Below are 17,721 nucleotides of genomic sequence, written 5' to 3' on the forward strand. Positions count from 1 at the left end.
TCCTCTCTCCCTCTTTCTTGGCTCCTGAGCTCTTCAAGACAGTCCCCCTTAACTGCCTTCTGAGTCTAAGCTCTTTCCTTCCAGCTCTTCCACTGGCCGACTTCTGCAATACTGTCTTGGTCTCCCTAAGACCCACCCCACGGGTGCCCAGACAGAACGGGGCGGGGGTGGGGTGGGATGGGGAGGAGCTGCTTTTCTGGGGCCCCCCTCTAATTGATGAGATGGAGGGGGAACGGCCACGAGAGGAACGGCCCTCCCAGACATGCCGAGGGCCCTCAGGAGCCAGACAGGAAACAGCTTCAGGAAAGACAGCATCAGACCCGGCCCGAGTCCCAGGGGTCAAGGCCGAGGGCGGCGCGGGAGCCCTCCTAAACGCGACGGTGATTGAGTGAGGACCATGATTTAGAAATCTGGCCCTCCCTCTCTCGGATCCAAGTACCTTTTATTTACCCTTGCTTGCTCCCCATCTCAACCCAGATGACTCGTTCCTCCGCACGTTTTCAGCGATCGGTTGTGCGCATAGTAGGTCCCCAATACTTAATGTTTGTTGAATGACTGTATGAACGTTCGCTCCACGGTTATCTAAGCTGAGATCGCTGCCTCGGGGCCCGCTAGGTCACCCCTCCGTCCTCAAAAGTTTCCTTCCAAACACGGTCCCCTGCGCCAACTAGGGGGTGGTGGGCGAATCCAGAAGAATTCGAAGTCCGCAGGAAGCATCCGACAGGGCTTCGAGTGTGCGGCCCTCCAAGCTGCTGGGTGCGTTTCTCTGCTCCCTGGTGTCTGCTAGGCTCAGGCCTGCCCGGGACGGGGGCGGTGGCGGTGGGGTGCGGGGGCGGGCATCCCTGGGCCCCGGCCCCGACACGCGCGGTCCGGGTCTGGGCGCACGGCTTCAGTGCAGGTCCGGGCGGTCCCCCGCTCGGCGCCCGCCGCCCCTCCCCCTTCTCCAAACTTTCTCCCAACTTCCCAACCTCCTCCGCTCTGCGCCGCGCTCCGCTTCCCTCATGAATTATTCAGCAGCGCGCGCTCCAATCAGCGCGCCCCGGCCCCCTCGCCAAGCCACGACTGGGGGTGAGGGAGCTCCCCCCGCCCCCCGCCCGCCCCTCCCTCCCGGCCAGGCGCCGCCCGGCCCAGTCCCCAGCCCGGCCCAACCCCAGCCCGCCTGGCCCGCGCCGCAGTCTCCCTCCCTCCCGCTTCGCTCCCCGCTCGGCTCTCACCCTCCCCGCCGGCGCGGAGCGCACTCGGCCCGGCGGCACGAGCAGCGCCACTCCAGGGAGGGGGGGAGACCGCGAGCGGCCGGGGCGGGACCCCGAGTCCCCGGAGGGACCCCGACTCCAGCCACGTCTAGCTCTGCGCCCGCCCCGGCGGCCGCTGCCAGGACGCCCCCCGCCTTCTCGTCTGCGCGCGCGGCGGGGACGCGGGGCCACACCTGGGCGCCGCCACCCGGTGCCCAGCGCGCCCGCATGGGCCCGCGCTGAGGGCCCCGAGCGAGTCCCGCGCGGGGAGTCGGCGTCCACCCGCTCCGGCGGGGGTCCAGACCTGGGGGGGCTAGCGCCCCCCAAACTCGGATCGGATCCAACCAGAGTGAGGCGGCGCCATGAAGCTCCGGGCTCTGCTCTGCTGGGCTTCGCTTGCAGCCGCCCTAGAAGGTGAGTTCTCTTGGGGGCACCCCGGCCCTTCTGGGGCCCCCGAAGAGGGGCCTGGGAGTGGAAGGGCCGACCTCTCTCTCCCCCTAGCCCGGCACCCCAGCTCCGAACGCTCCGGACCAATAGTGCTAGCGCGGGAGGGGGGCGGGGAGGAGGCGGCTCAGCGGGGAGTGGAGTTTTCTTTTGTTTGGGAAAGACTTGGAGTCGAGCTCCGTCCCGGGACGTGCCCCGGTCCCGGCTCCCCGAACTCTTAAACTCACTTCTCCAGACGCCCTTGGCAGCCTTTCGTTTCTCCCGACTCCAACCTGCAGAACTCTCTCCAGAGTTTCTGTCCCTCTTTCCACCTCCGCCAAACAGGAGGAAACATTTCTGAAGGAACAAGAGGACAGGCAGAACTTTGTGCTAGGCCATAAAACTCCGCCCGCCCCCCATTCCAGAGCGTTCGCACCTTGATCCTACAATTTCCCCCACCGCAGTCGGGGATGGCCGCGTTCTGCACTCAAGTCTCCAAACCTCCCAATCTCTTCCCCAATCCGCGGCCCCTGGAGCAGGGAGGCTCCTGCCCTGGCTTCCTCAGGCTGCACCCCAGCCCTTTAAATGCAGTGTAGACCCCAGCCCTTGCCCCAGTCCCACCAGAGTCCTTTTCTCTAACCCTAGCCTGCCTCTTGTCCCCTGAACTCAGCCTGACTTCTGTCTCATAGGCTCTCTTAAATTTCTACTTTTTCTGCACGGCTGCAAATGTTCCTTTATCCGTGAGCCTCTGCCCTCCCCTCAACCTCTAGCAGGGAGCCTAGCGCCCTATAAACCCTCCTCCCACGGCCCTAATCTCCTTTCAATGAGTTGCCTCCTTCCTCTCCTTCACTGCCTGCAATCAAAGGGGTCTCTGGGGAGTGGGCCATGGGGGGCTGCTGAGAAGAAGGAATCAAAGGCAGCTGGAAACGCATCTCCTCCAGGCTGGGCAATGCTGCTCTGGACTGGGGATCAAAGGCAGGGTGTGGGGGAGAAGGGAGACTTGCTGGGCTCAGGAAGTCTGAGAAAGAACCAGAGAGGGGGAAGGCGAAATAGGGAGAAAACCTGCCAGGATGACGTGTGGTGAGAGAGAAAGAAAGATGCCAAGGGGAACACGGAGTAACTTCGAATTCCTGTTACCTAAGTGCTTGCCGAGCCCAAGGCCCGGTGCTACGTGCTTTCAGTTTTCATGGTCCCAACAACCCTGTGGTGGGAAGTATTGTTACCCCCCATTTTACAGGTGAGCAGACTGAGACAGGCGTTCAGTCTTTTATCCAAGGCCCTGTGCCCCAGTGAAGGTGAAAGATGGGAGACAGAAAGGAGAGTGACAGTCAGAGAGATGGAGGTGGCCGGAGAGCGGGGGAGAGGTGAGAGGCAAGAGAAGTGATGGCTGCAAGAGAGGGAGGCAGGCAGGACCGCGATAGGATGAGAGAAACGGGAGCCGCTTGGAGCGCCCAGGACGGCCTGAAACAGACAGTGTGTAAATTGGAGACAGGAAAACACTCTCCAGTCTGGAACAATGGAGGGTGGAGACGGCTGCCTCTATCCACCCGCTTCCCAGAACCCGGGCATCCTGTCCCCAGCATGCCGGGCTGTCTCCTGCCACCCATGGGGGCCCGGGCCTCTCCTCGGGCCTCCACCTGACTCCTGGCCCTCAGTGGACATCACCTGGTCTCTGGGAGGCGGCCGCCCCCCCCACCTGCTCTCCTGTCTCTCCTACAGTCTGGGGAGGGGGGACCTGGGCCCAGGTGTGCTGCAGGCTCCTCCCGGCCAGACCTGTAGCATCCCCTCCCCAGGTCTCCCAGGGGATTCTCCTCCCCTCTCTCTCCCGTCCTCCCGTGCAGTTCTCCTAATCCCCCTCTTCCGCCAGAGCCCCACCCCTCCCCTCCCCCGACACCCCTCCCCCAGGCCAGAGCCAAGCCAGGTGTGCTCACCCCCCCACCCACACCCCTAAAATCCCCTCCCCTCTGCTTGCCCGTAAGCAAATCCAGACGTGAGGCCTCCCCAGACGGAGGCCAAGGGCAGGGAACCCCAGTGTCCTGGCCTCCCTGACGGCCTCCTCTGAGGACAGATAGGCAGTGGGGAGGGGATGGGGGTCAGGGCTGGAGTGTTTGGTCTGAAGGATCAGAGGCGGCATCTTTGCATTCGGGGGAGGGACTGCAGAGGCGGAGGGAGACCCTGGTGGGAGGGGTGTCCCCCTACCCCACGACGTCAAGTCAGGGTCAGTTTGGCCCTTTCTGAACTGTTTGCCCTTTTTTCCCCTTTCAGCAGCTGTGCCTTCCCTTCTCTGGGGCACAGCAGTTCACAGAGGCCTGGCCCTGGGAGTCCTGGGGTTCAGCTCCCTGCCTGCCAGCTGTTAGGGGCGGGGCTGGCACTCAGAAAAGAGGCTTGAAACCTGGGGACGGGTGGGGGTGGTGGGCAGAGGGCAGGGCAGGCTCCCCTCCTCGGCTTGTCTGTCTCAGCTCCCAGGTCTTCCTGTGTCTCTCCCAAGCTCTGACTGACTCTGTATGTGTGTCTGTTTCAGAGACCCTACTGAACACGAAATTGGAAACTGCCGATCTGAAGTGGGTGACGTTCCCTCAGGTGGAAGGGCAGGTAAGAGCTGGGGCTCAGGAGGAAAACCGATGGGGGTGGGGGGCCACTGTGCAGCTGCTTCCCGCGCCATATGCCCACCCCCACATCTCAGCAGCCAGGGCAGGTGTCGACTGAGCCCTCGCCCCCCAGGGGTCCCCCAGCCTCCCTCCTGGCTTCACTGCAAAGACCCTGGAACTAACCCTCGCCCACCGGCTCAGCAGCCCCCTTCTCCCCACAGTGGGAGGAGCTGAGCGGCCTGGATGAAGAGCAGCACAGCGTCCGGACCTACGAGGTGTGTGACTTGCACCGGGCACCAGGCCTGGCCCACTGGCTGCGCACCGGCTGGGTCCCCCGCCGCGGGGCTGTCCACGTGTATGCCACGCTGCGCTTCACCATGCTGGAGTGCCTCTCCCTGCCGAGGGCTGGCCGCTCCTGCAAGGAGACCTTCACCGTCTTCTACTTCGAGAGCGACGCAGACACGGCCACGGCCCACACGCCAGCCTGGATGGAGAACCCCTACATCAAGGTACCCAGGCGCCCCGGGGTCAGGGGGGCTGGCCTGGGGGAGGAAAGCAGGAGGCCCCTAGCTTGAGGAGGGAAGCGGGTGGTCTGCTAGGTGGAATGGCCAGTCTACTCCACCGGGCAAGTACACTTCGCCCCGCTACCTCTTTTTTGGCTGGGCCGGCACATCTTGCAGGATCTTAGTTCCCCTGCCAGGGACTGAATGCATGCCCTTGTTAGTGAAAGTGTGAAGTGCTAACCAGTGGGTCGGTCACCAAGGAATTCCCACCTCGCCCCTTCACAGCCTTTGCACCAGCTGATGCCTCAACCCTGGAGTACCTTCTCTCTGCCCCTCCCACCCAGCTCCTACTTGTCTTATGATTCCAGCTCTGGGGTCCCGCCTGCCGTCGCAGTCATTACACTTTTAACTTATCATTAACTTTTCATCATTTCCTTCCTTTCTGTTTCCTCGGCACAGAGTCCAGGGCCTGGCCTAGAACAGATGTTGATAAGTGTCTGTAGGGTGAGTGAGTGCACAGCAAGGGGAGGCTGGACTCTTCATAGGAGCTTAGCTAATGTTAATGGACAATGTTGGGGCCTGCAAGAAAGTGCACACTGGGAAAGGTAGAGAGAAGGTCCTGGAACAGGGCCTGAGCAGGTCACAGACAGGATGAGCCTGGGCAAAAGACGGTCCCGCGGGGTCCTCAGGGAGTGGAAGACTGTGGCAGTGAGTCTCTTCCCGCCCTGGCAGGTGGACACAGTGGCTGCTGAGCACCTCACCCGGAAGCGCCCAGGGGCCGAGGCCACGGGGAAGGTGAACGTCAAGACACTGCGCCTGGGCCCGCTCACCAAGGCCGGCTTCTACCTGGCCTTCCAGGACCAGGGCGCCTGCATGGCCCTGCTCTCCCTGCACCTCTTCTACAAGAAGTGCGCCCAGCAGACCGTGAACCTCACCTACTTCCCGGAGACCGTGCCTCGGGAGCTGGTGGTGCCCGTGGCCGGCAGCTGCGTGGCCGACGCCATGCCCGCCCCCGGCCCCAGCCCCAGCCTCTACTGCCGGGAAGATGGCCAGTGGGCCGAGCAGCCGGTCATGGGCTGCAGCTGCAATGCGGGGTTCGAGGCCGCCGAGGGGAACACCAAGTGCCGAGGTGAGGGGATGGGGCCGGTACCCTGATCGGGGACTCACTTCTCAAGATTTCCAGTTTGAACGTTCTTTGCTCTCCTGGGCACTCAGTTACAGGAGGGTGTGTTTTCCGGGCCCCCAGCACCGTTCTGAGCTCTCCATCACTTCCATGCTCTTGCTTCTGACTCCACGCAATTGCTTTCTGGACCTAACAGGCTCTCTTGGACTAGGGGACCTTGTTGGACTCAGAGGCTTCGTGAACTCTAGTCCTGTTCATTATGGTTTCCTCTAATTTACTGTAACCGAATTCTCACTCACCTTGTTCTCAATCAGAGTTTCTTAACCTGGGTTTTGTAGATAGGATGAGGGAATCTGTGAACTTTGATGGAATAAAAAAAAAAAGATGGCTTTTCCTTTTCGCTCATCTCTACCTGAAACTGGTCACTCCTTTTACGGAGTGTCAGTCACAGCCCAGCGGTCAGAGCAAGACCTGAGATTTCGGCCCGGTTCAAATGCTGGGGGTTTTCACAGCTCAATGGAGATGATTTGCAAGAAGGGCAAAATGTTTTCCCTCTCTGTGACTTCAGAATTCCGTTAGCTGTCAGTCCTGCCACTCTATCTCATTAATAGAGAAACACACCCTTTGACATGTTGTAAACTTTTCTTCCTGTATTTTTTTTTTCAAGTATCTTTATTCTTAATGTGTGTGTGCTTAGTCACTCAGCTGTATATGACTCTTTGCGACCCCATGGACTATAGCCCACCAGGCTCTTCTATCCATGGAATTCTCCAGGCCAGAATTGGTTGCCATGCCCTTTTCCACCTGTTTTTGATCGTTGTATTTTCACTTCCTTGGTTTTATTGGTAATCTGTGTATTTTATGGTGTACGTTTAAAATCATTATTCTGAGCAAGGGTCTTGAGTTTCACCAGGCTGCCATGGGGTGGTGAGGGGTGCGCGCCAGGGTTCAGACCCTTGATCTGGAGGAAAGTCTTCTCCTCTTACAGGCCAAGTTTCTAAGCTCCCCTCTTCGCACCTCATGCAACTTTATTTTATTTTATTTTTTTCGCCACACTGTGTGGTATGTGGGACCCTCGTTCCCTGACCAGGGATCGAACCTGCACTCCCCGCAGTGGGAGCTCAGAGTCTTAATCACAGGACCACCAGGGAAGTCCCTCATGCACCTTTAATAACCGCTGAATGTCATTCCCCCCACCCCACCGCCGATCTCCACCCCCAACCCCACCGCTGAATGTCTTTGATGCAAGTTCTGATGGACGCTTTCTCTCTCTCAGCCTGTGCTCAGGGCACCTTCAAGCCCCTGTCCGGGGAGGGGTCCTGCCAGCCGTGCCCAGCCAACAGCCACTCTAACACCATTGGCTCGTCCATCTGCCAGTGTCGCATCGGGTACTTCCGGGCCAGCACAGACCCCCGAAGTGCGCCCTGTACCAGTAAGTGGCCAGCGACCCCCAGGATGGACCCCTCACCCCAGCGCCCGTCCTCCCATGCCTTCCTCCTCTTGACCCTGGCCTGGTGCGCGGCCAACACAAGACATCAGTGTGGCTGCCCATCTGTCCACACTGCCCATGCCCGGCCATTGTCTCAGGCTCTGCCTGACACCCTGGTCTCCCGCAGCCCCACCGTCCGCCCCGAGAAGCGTGGTTCCCCGCCTGAACGGCTCCGCCCTGCGCTTGGAGTGGAGCGCGCCCCTCGAATCAGGTGGCCGGGAGGACCTCACCTACGCGCTCCGCTGCCGGGAGTGCCGCCCCGGTGGGTCCTGCACGCCCTGCGGGGGAGACCTGACCTTCGACCCCGGCCCCCGGGACCTGGTGGAGCCCTGGGTGGTGATTCGCGGGCTTCGTCCTGACGTCACCTATACTTTCGAGGTCACCGCCTTGAATGGGGTGTCCTCCTTGGCCAGCGGGCCGGTCCCGTTTGAGGCTGTGAATGTCACCACCGACCGTGAGGGTGAGACTGGGGACTGGGGGCACCCTGTGGTTGGATGGGAGAGGCCAGCGAGGGGGGTGGACAGTCTAAAGGCCTTAGGCAGGGAAAAGGCAGCAGCTGGGGAGTGGAGTTCCCAGGAAATACACTGAGTCAAGGCCTCTGGGGCAGGAGGCAGAAAGAGAGTGTTAAATAGATGCAAAGGCGGGCTCCAGAGTTCAGAGAGAGCCAGGAGGAAATCCCGAAACAGCTGGAGAACCCAGACAAGTGTGGCCAGCAGAGGGAGAGCTGGGGAAGCTAAGGGCCGGACCTGCCCCGCTCCAGGGCCCCAAAGCGTCTGTCTCCCACAGTGCCACCCCCAGTGTCTGACATCCGGGTGACTCGGTCATCACCCAGCAGCTTGAGCCTGGCATGGGCCATTCCCCGGGCACCCAGCGGAGCAGTGCTGGACTATGAGGTCAAGTACCACGAGAAGGTGAGAGCCAGGCCCCGCCCTGGGGGGGTTGTGGTGAGCAGTGGGACCTGCTCCAGGGGCCGGGACACCTGAATTGCAGGCATCTGCCATATACCAGCTGAATGATCTTGTGTCAACCTCTCGGCCTCTCTGAGCTTCATGTCTTCCTTGTAAAATGCTTAGGAAAAGAATTTCCTGGTGGTCCAGTGGTTAAGACTCCACAATTCCCTGGTCGAGGAACTAAGATCCTGCATGCCAAGCAGGATAGACCCCTCCCCGCCCCCCGCCAAAAAAATGCATTAGATAATGGAACCTACCCCACAGAATGGCTACCAAGACTACACGATGTCATTCACGCAATATAGGCGGCTCAGTGCATACATAGTGAAAGTTGCTCAGTTGTGTCAGACTCTGTGACCCCATGTACTATACAGTCCATGGAATTCTCCAGGCCAGAATGGGTAGCCTTTCCCTTCTCCAGGGGATCTTCCCAACCCAGGGATTGAACCCGGGTCTCCGGCATTGCAGGCGGATTCTTTACCAGCTGTGCCACAAGGGAAGCCCCAGTGCATATATAACTGAGCACAAAGGTCTCACCTGTCTCACAGCAGGGTGGAGATGCTAGTGATGGAGGCCCAGGGCAGGGGAGGTGGGAAGAGCCGTGGAATCTGGGGGCCCTGGCTTATGGCCAGCCCACCTCTCCTCCGGAACAGGGCGCTGAGGGCCCCAGCAGTGTGCGCTTCCTAAAGACATCGGAGAACCGGGCAGAGCTGCGGGGACTGAAGCGGGGAGCCAGCTACCTGGTCCAGGTGCGGGCACGCTCCGAGGCCGGGTACGGGCCCTTTGGCCAGGAGCACCACAGCCAGACCCAGCTGGACGGTGAGTCTGGGGGGCAGGGTGTGCCTGGGGTTGGCTGTGCCCCACCAGGCAAGGAGGCCTTGGCTCTCAGGACCCCCAAAGTCACGTCCCTCCTGGTTCTCTTTGCACTGCGAGACATTCTGGCCTGGTGATGGGACATAGAAACCGAATCTAACAGCTGGGTGTGAAGGCCCGCTCAGCGGCTTTCCAGCTATGTGACCTTTAGCAAAAACTTGACCCCTGAGCCCCAGCTCTCTCATCCAACACTTGGAAATAGGAGGCCTCTCTCCCAGGGCTCCAAGGATTAAATGAGGTGACACTTTGATAGTTTTTATATGCTGGCCCAAGGGTTTTTGTCCTAAACCTTTTAATTTTTTTTACAGTTTTATTGGGATATGATTCATCTACCTTATGATTCACCCATTTAAAATGTATAATTCATTGGCTTGTAATATATTCACAGAGTTGTGCAACCATCCCTGTAATTAATTTTAGAACATTTCAGCACCTCAGAAAGACACATATTACCCCCTTCCATTACCTCTCAGCCCCCAGCAAACACTCATCTACTTTTTTGTGTCTAGATTTGCCCATTCTGAATCTTTCATACACATGTTGTCATACGATACAGTCTTGTGACTAGCTGCTGCTTCTTTCACGGGGCATAATGTTTTCTAGGTTCAGCCATATTGTAGAATATATCAGGATTCCATTCCTCCTCGTAGCCGAAAAATACTCTGTTGAGTGGCTATCGCATTTTTCTTTATCCATGTCGCTCAGTCGTGTCCGACTCTTTGCAACCCCATGGACTGTAGCCCACCAGGCTCCTCCGTCCATGGTATTCTCCAAGCAAGAATACTGGAATAGGTTGCCATTTCCTTCTCCAGGGGATCTTCCCAACTCAGGAATCGAACCCAGGTCTCCCACATTGCAGGCAGACGCTTTAACCTCTGCGCCACCAGGGAAGCCCTGTTAATGGACATTTAGGTTATTTCCACCTTTTCATTTTCAGCCTTAGGTACTTCCTATTCAAGTGGAGTTTTTTGTGGTCACCAGTATTTATGACAGAACAGAATCAAACCCACTTAGGCAGGGCAACTTCTTCCCGGCCCTGAGGGCCTCGAGGGGAGCGCACGGGCTCTCAGGGCCTCCCTGATCTCCATTCTTCTCCTCCAGAGAATGAGAGCTGGAGGGAGCAGCTGGCCCTGATCGCGGGCACGGCGGTCGTGGGCGTGGTGCTGGTCTTCGTGGTCATCGTCATCGCGGTCCTCTGCCTCAGGTGAGCGTCCTGGGCACCTGGAGACCCCGAGGAAGCCCTCGGGAGCTGGCTACCCGCCCTCTTGCTCCAGGTCGAGGCTCCCTGGATGTCCAGGGAACATACCTGCTTTCGCTTGGAATCCTCTGACTCCTGCTTCTCTCTTGCCATCCATTCCCTCTGGAACTCAGTTCCCTCTGGGACATGTGACTCAGTTTACTCTTCTGTCCCATCCTCTCCAGGAAGCAGAGCAACGGGAGAGAAGCTGAGTACTCGGACAAACACAGCCAGTATCTCATCGGGCACGGTGGGTAGGCCCTTGCTGAAGGACTCGGGGCTAGGGCGAGAGCTGTGAGCCCAGGGCATCTGAGTGCAATGGGAGTCACTTCTTAGCTAACGGGCCCTGTGCAATTCCCCAGGTACTAAAGTCTACATTGACCCCTTCACTTACGAAGACCCTAATGAGGCTGTCAGGGAGTTTGCAAAAGAGATCGATGTCTCCTATGTCAAGATTGAAGAGGTGATTGGCGCAGGTGAGCAGAAAATGCCTGGGTCCCAGGGAGGAGGGTGGAGTTGGTGGTGGAGTGGACGGCAGGGCCAGCCAGAACCCCCGGGAGAGGAGAGCTGACCTGCAGCATCCTTCCTGAAGGCGAGTTTGGCGAGGTGTGCCGGGGGCGCCTCAAGGCCCCTGGGAAGAAGGAGAGCTGCGTAGCCATCAAGACCCTGAAGGGCGGCTACACGGAGAGGCAGCGGCGGGAGTTCCTGAGCGAGGCCTCCATCATGGGCCAGTTCGAGCACCCCAATATCATCCGCCTGGAGGGTGTGGTCACCAACAGTGTGCCCGTCATGATTCTCACGGAGTTCATGGAGAACGGCGCCCTGGACTCCTTCCTGCGGGTGAGCCCCCCCACAACACCCCAGTCCACCCTGCCCTCCCCCAGCACCCCAGGACAGACAGTGGGCCCCGTGTTGCTGCCCCTCCACCCTTCATCCTCCACCAGGGAAGATTGAGTCCGGGGACTGGTCTCCCCGTGGGGCCGGCTGACCCCAGGATCTGGAGGGGTTGTCATCTATCCTTGTGACAAGTATTTACCGAGCATCTTCTTAGGCACCCGCCACTGTCCGGGGCCTTGGGAGTTTGAGCCCTGAACATCTCTGCTCTCGGAGAGCTGCTGGTATAATGTGGGAGACTGAAAGTTAACAAGTACAAACACGCTTTTATAGAAAGTAAACAAAATTTCACATGTGACAAAAATTAAACAGGCTCATAGAAATGAGAGGAAAGAGCTCATTTTTGCTACTTGAACAAAATTGTACGAAGTTTTATTATTTTTTTTAAACTTTACTAGGCATCTTTTTTTTAAAAAAAAAAAAAAAAAAGCTTTTTTTTTTTTTGGCTGCACCATGTGGCCTGTGGCACTTCCCTGACCAGGGATCAAACCTGTGCCCCCTGCAGGGGAAGTGCAGAGTCTTAACCACTGGACCACCAAAGAAGTCCCCAAAATGTTTTTCTACAAAGCAAAACAGTGTTGAGTTTAACAGAATGACAACAACCCCCTGGTATCACCTAATGCCTGTGTGATGCTCATATTTCTCCAGTTGTCCCCAACATGTCCCAGCATCCAGTTCAGGATCAAGCATTGCACTGGTGGTTATTGTTTTGAGTCTTTTTACATCCCAAGACAGTCCTTTGTCCTTCTGATACACTGAAGGGCTGGGCCACTTGTCCATTCAAATGTCTTTTCTAGATTGATTGGATTCTTCCTCGTGGGGTCATTTAGCTTGTTTCTCTGTGTTTCCCATAAGGGAAGCTGTATCTAACATCGCGATAAGTTCAGAATTCTACATCTGTGGCCAGCCTCCATCCGGTGGTGCGGTGTACTTCCCACGGTACTGCATTAGGAAACACAGGCTGCCCGGCTCCCATCATGAGGGAAGCTGCGGCGGACGCTGGGGCAGCGTCTTGTGGATGCGGGAGTTTGTTCCATTGTCTGGTTGCAGGAGAGGGAAGGGGGTCTGTCTTAGAAGAGATGGCATCTGGGTAGATGAGAAAGCCAGCCGTGAGAAGATGGGGGCAGGGGGAAGCATACTGGGGACTGAAGAGCCCCCCAGAGTATATGGGATCTGGTGCGTTCGAGAAGCAGAAAGGCTGGTGAAGCTGAACCAAGTCAGCAGAGGAGCAATGGTGGATCACCTCGTAGTTGGTGGCTGGGTCTCGTGGCCTTAGAACTGGGGATGTGGTTAGAAGTCCAAAAGAGGAAGCTTTGGGGAGGATATCAGCAGGAGTGATAGTCGCTCAGTCGTGTACGACCCTTTGCAACCCCAAGGACTGTAGCCTGCCATGGAATTTTCCTCTGGCATGAGGAGGCAGAGAAGGACAGCCTCCTCTGTCCATGGGATTTTCCAGGCATGAATACTGGAGTGGGTTGCCTATCCCTTTTCCAGGGGATCTTCCCAATCCAGGGATCGAACCTGGATCTCCTGCATTGCAGGCGGATTCTTTACTGCTGAGCCGCCAAGGAAGCCTACTGATGAGGAGACTGGCAGTCACTCAGGCCATGGGGGCTACAGTGGGTGTGGAGAAGCAGTTGGGTTTGGGGTGTGTTTTGGAGGCATAGCCAGCAGAACTTGTTGATGGATCGTAGGCTGTGAACAAGGGAGAGAGAGGAATCGTGGAGACTCTGAGGTCTCTACCTGAGTGCCTGGAAGTAAGACCACCAACTGAGATGCAAGGTGTGAAGCAGGTGCAGGCTTGGAGGATGGGTTCAGAATTCAGTTTCTGGACTCAGCGTTGCTGGCCCTGCAGGGCTGCCAAGAATCCCCTGCATGCTAGCTGAACCCAGAGGATGGGCTTAGTTAACCATCCGTGACTGGCGGGCTTACCTGGTGAGAGCGGACTCTATGAAGGTGAAGGTCGGGTTCTAGACCTTGGTTTTGGTGCTGCGGTTACTGATCACACCCGACTCCTCACCATCCTCTTGAATCCTATATACAGTTGGTCCAAGAGGGCTGAGCGAGAGTGTGGCTGGATCAGCGCCAAGGCACACCTCTCCACCTGGAGACAGGTGTCTTCAGAGCACACTCATAACTGTCATCGCTCCGTTGCTGTCAAATAAAAAGAACGTGTTAGATCCAAACCATTTGTCTAGTATTTCCTGGATGGAATGCACTGTACTAGGTTAAATGGAAGAAAGTATAATCTTTTTTAAATTTTCATTTTTATTATTTTTTAACACCAAAACATTTTGTATTGGGGTATAGCTGATTAACAGTGTTGTGATAGTTTCAGGTAAACAGCGAAGGGACTCAGCCATACATATACACGTACCCATTCTCCCCCAAACCGCCCTCCCATCCAGACTGGCACAGAACATTGAGCAGAGTCCCCTGTGCTATGCAGTAGGTTCCTGGCTCCTTGGCTGTGCTGGGTCTTAGTAGTGGCAGACAGGATCTTTGATCTTGGTTGCAGTTTTCAGAATCTTCAGTTGCAGCACGCGAACCCCTAGCTGTGGCTTATGGGATCTTAGTTCCCCGACCAGGAATTGAAACCCAGGCCCTCTGTATTGGTAGTGCAGAGTCTCAGCCACTGGAGCACCGGGGAAGTCCCGTAGACATGGTTTAGAATGTCAGGGAAAGAGGGGCGTGCTAACTGCGACCCCCGCCGTGTCCATCTCCAGCTGAATGACGGCCAGTTCACCGTGATCCAGCTCGTGGGCATGCTGCGGGGCATCGCCTCGGGCATGCGCTACCTCGCCGAGATGAGCTACGTCCACCGAGACCTGGCCGCCCGCAACATCCTGGTCAACAGCAACCTCGTCTGCAAGGTCTCAGACTTTGGCCTCTCCCGATTCCTGGAGGAGAACTCCTCCGACCCCACCTACACGAGCTCTCTGGTGAGGCTGGGGGATGACCACGTGATCTGGGTTCTTAGGGCCTGGTTGGAAAGGCGGGAGACGGAGGGACTGACAGCTCTGGTCCAGGCCAGGATGTAGGAGCAGACCTACATTGTGGCGGACGTGGGGACTGGGGGATCAGCTTAAGGAACTGGCTGCCAAGAGTCTGGGAAAAGAACAGAGTTGGGGAGCTGGCCATTTGGGGCGCTGAAAGGAAGGAGGCCTGAGCTGGGGGAGACGCAGAATGCCCAAGTCCTGGGAGTCCCTCAGCTCACCTTGTCCTCCATCTTTAGGGAGGAAAGATTCCCATCCGCTGGACAGCCCCCGAGGCCATTGCCTTCCGGAAGTTCACCTCTGCCAGTGATGCCTGGAGCTACGGGATTGTCATGTGGGAGGTCATGTCATTTGGGGAGCGGCCATACTGGGATATGAGCAATCAGGATGTAAGTATCCCGTGGTCCCACCAACGTGCCCTGAAATGTCTTGTCTCTTGGGATGTGGGGCGGCGGGGTGGCAGGGGATGCCTTCTTAGAGAGCTCATCACTGTTGGGTCCTTGAGGTGGTGAGAGTGGCATGGTGAGGAGGTGATCTGTGTCTCAAGTTTGATAACAGCTCTCCTGGTCACAGACGGAGGCAGAGATGGAGGGCAGGCTTGGGAGGTTACATGTCTGGATCATAGCTCAAGAGCTTCTGGGACATTGAGCCACAGCCAGTCTGGGCCCTGGCTGGGAGGGCCACCCCTAGATTAGCCCTTCTGGGGGCCTGCAGCACCCATCCTGGTGTCTGTTAAGTCGCCACTTCATGGGGGTCCTTTGGCAGCTTCCTCTTCCCCTTGACGCCCTCACCCAGTGCTGCTTCCACCCATCATTCCAGGTGATCAACGCCATTGAACAGGACTACCGGTTGCCCCCGCCCCCAGACTGCCCCACCTCCCTGCATCAGCTCATGCTGGACTGTTGGCAGAAAGACCGGAATGCGCGGCCCCGTTTCCCCCAGGTGGTCAGCGCCCTCGACAAGATGATCCGGAACCCTGCCAGCCTCAAAATCGTGGCCCGGGAGAATGGCGGGTAAGGACCCCAGAGAACCGGCCCTCTCTCCTGCACTCTGACACCCTGAGAACCTTGCTTCTTCCCCCCTCCCCGCCACCACCCCAGAAGTATTGGTCCTTTCGGTGGGATGTGGGATGTGCCCTTCCGCCTCTCCAGGCCTGGGGTCTGCGTCCTCACCCTGACACACACTGGTGCTCAGGGTATCCTCCGCATCCTTGCCCACCAGGGCCTCGCACCCACTTCTGGATCAGCGGCAGCCTCACTACTCAGCTTTTGGCTCCGTGGGGGAGTGGCTTCGAGCCATCAAGATGGGAAGATACGAAGAAAGCTTTGCAGCTGCTGGGTTTGGCTCCTTTGAGCTGGTCAGCCAGATCTCCACTGAGTAAGTCATGGTGGGAGCTGGGGACCGGGGGGCGGTGGTGAGGGCCAAGCAACCAGGAGGGGTGGAATCTGGGTAACCAGAGTCAGGCTCAGTTTCAGCAGGGGCCTTTGAGGTCAACTTCTGGTGCCCATTCTAGAGCCTCTCCCCCCAAAAACAGTAACAGCTGCAGGGGCTGAGAGCACGGGAATCTTCCAGGTCAGCTGTGCCCGCCTCACCCCCTTGCACCACCTCGGCCTTGGGCCATCTCGCTCCTGCCTCGAAATCTGTATCTATCTTTGTGCATCTATCTACATTCCAGACCCTGCTCTCACATTAACAACGTGTCAACTCTGGATGTTTTCCCACCCATAAAAGGAGAAGGTTGGCCTGGGTTTTGGAAATCCTTTCCAGCTTTCATGTTAAATGGTTTTACAATTCCAGTGCCTTCCAAATACTGCTTTCCCCTAGTTGGCCTCTCTCTGGTCCTTCTTTCCACCTTTCCATTCCTCTCCCAAGGACTCCTCTCACCCTGGGTTGGAATCACAGAAACAGAAGGACTAGAAATCCAGACACAGAGGATCCAAGAGGCCCTTTCCTTGGGAAGCCAGTCTTGTCCCAGCAGGTCTGGGCCCCTCCTGCCTGACTGGCTTGAGCCTTCCCTTGACACGGGTTCACTGACATGGGTTCTTGCCTTCCACTTCTCACGGGGGCTGGGAGCAGCCTGTTTGTGTCCTCTCTCTCGCCCATTCCTTTCTCCTCCCACCCAGCTCCTCCTCCTCCTCCCTATCTTTGTCCTTCTGATTTTTCCTTTTGATTTCTTTGTCCGGAAGACTTTTCCTTCTGACTGACTTTGTCCTCTGAAGCATTCTTTTGCCAACTTCATTTTATGGGCTTTTCTCTCCCTTTTGTTCCTCTTCTTCCAATTCTCTGCCTTTCCTTCTAGTTTCAGCATCCAGGGCGCGGCCCCCCACCCCTTGTTTCTCTATCCCTGCCGGTACCTAGCCTTGCCCACTACTGCGGCTGCACAGAACTGTGGTGGGCACTGTGGTGGGCGCCTAATTGGCCCCCACCCCTGGAAACTGCCTGACAACTGTTGACGTCTACCCGCTTCCCCGCTGGCCATTCTGATTGGCTGGCACGCCTGAGGCGGGGACCGGTTTTTGAAGGAGAGATGACCTGGGAGCTTAGTGGTCTCACCTAGCTGTTCATTCTTCCCCAGGGACCTGCTCCGAATCGGAGTCACTCTGGCAGGACACCAGAAGAAAATCCTGGCCAGTGTCCAGCACATGAAATCCCAGGCCAAGCCTGGAGCCTCAGGCGGGTCGGTAGCACCGGCCCCCCAGTACTGAACTGCATCTGCACGCCTGGCTCCGTAGCTCTGGAGCGGCAGGGACTCCAGCGCCCGGGGATCCCTTTCTTCCTGGGGCAGAGTTGGGTGGGGGGGACCCAAGAGGCTTCCATCCCCACGCCCCACTGACTGGATTGCACTTTGAACCCATGGGGGCGGGGAGCTGGCAGTTTGGAGAGAGAGGATTTGGGGATTCTGCAGTGTGGAATCATCACGCTCCCCCCAGGGGAGTGGGGGGACCCCAAACCGAGGGTGCAGGAGCCCTTCCCTCAGGATTTGGGTGTGACCGGAGGAAAAGGAGCCCCCGGAGTCTGCCGGCATCCCAGGGCTAGTTGGGCACGATCTCCACAGCCTCCCTTGGATCCCCAATTAGGGCCCCTCCTCACCTTGAAGGGCCGCGGCCCCGCAGACCAAAGAGAAGGGGGGACTAGCCTGCGAGCTCGGGAGGCGAGAAGGGGCGTCATGGCCCAGTGACGGAATCACTGGACTTGGATGTCCCAACCTTGCTGCTGTCTCTGCCGAACTCAGTTTTCCCTTGTAAATACCCCTCCCCTATCTGCTGCCTTCATATTGAAGGTTTTTGAGTTTTAATTTTTTGTTTTTGGTCTTATTTTTCCTCCCTTTTCTTCCCCCTGGTTTTTGTTTTGTCTTCTACAGTCCTTGTCATAACTTTTTGTGTTAGAGGGGACCTGTGTCATTATTGCCTCTT

The 17,721-nt window shown here is 57.5% G+C and overlaps 1 protein-coding gene across 1 annotated transcript; it reads left to right on the top strand.

Moving 5' to 3' along the window:
* The first annotated feature begins 1,171 nt into the window (after positions 1-1,171).
* On the top strand, positions 1,172-17,603 carry EPHB4 (EPH receptor B4). The gene is made up of 17 exons (XM_040262158.1): positions 1,172-1,646; positions 4,177-4,247; positions 4,465-4,752; positions 5,479-5,875; positions 7,146-7,301; positions 7,486-7,818; positions 8,145-8,269; positions 8,962-9,127; positions 10,283-10,385; positions 10,604-10,668; positions 10,781-10,894; positions 11,011-11,258; positions 14,039-14,254; positions 14,548-14,697; positions 15,128-15,321; positions 15,530-15,685; positions 16,884-17,603. Exons 1-17 carry the CDS (start codon positions 1,595-1,597, stop codon positions 17,011-17,013), a joined length of 2,964 nt encoding a protein of 987 aa, XP_040118092.1. The 5' UTR covers positions 1,172-1,594; the 3' UTR covers positions 17,014-17,603.
* Positions 17,604-17,721: the final 118 nt, after the last annotated feature.

Source organism: Oryx dammah, unplaced genomic scaffold (genome assembly GCF_014754425.2).
Source record: "Oryx dammah isolate SB20612 unplaced genomic scaffold, SCBI_Odam_1.1 HiC_scaffold_2, whole genome shotgun sequence".
Lineage (NCBI taxonomy): Eukaryota > Metazoa > Chordata > Mammalia > Artiodactyla > Bovidae > Oryx > Oryx dammah.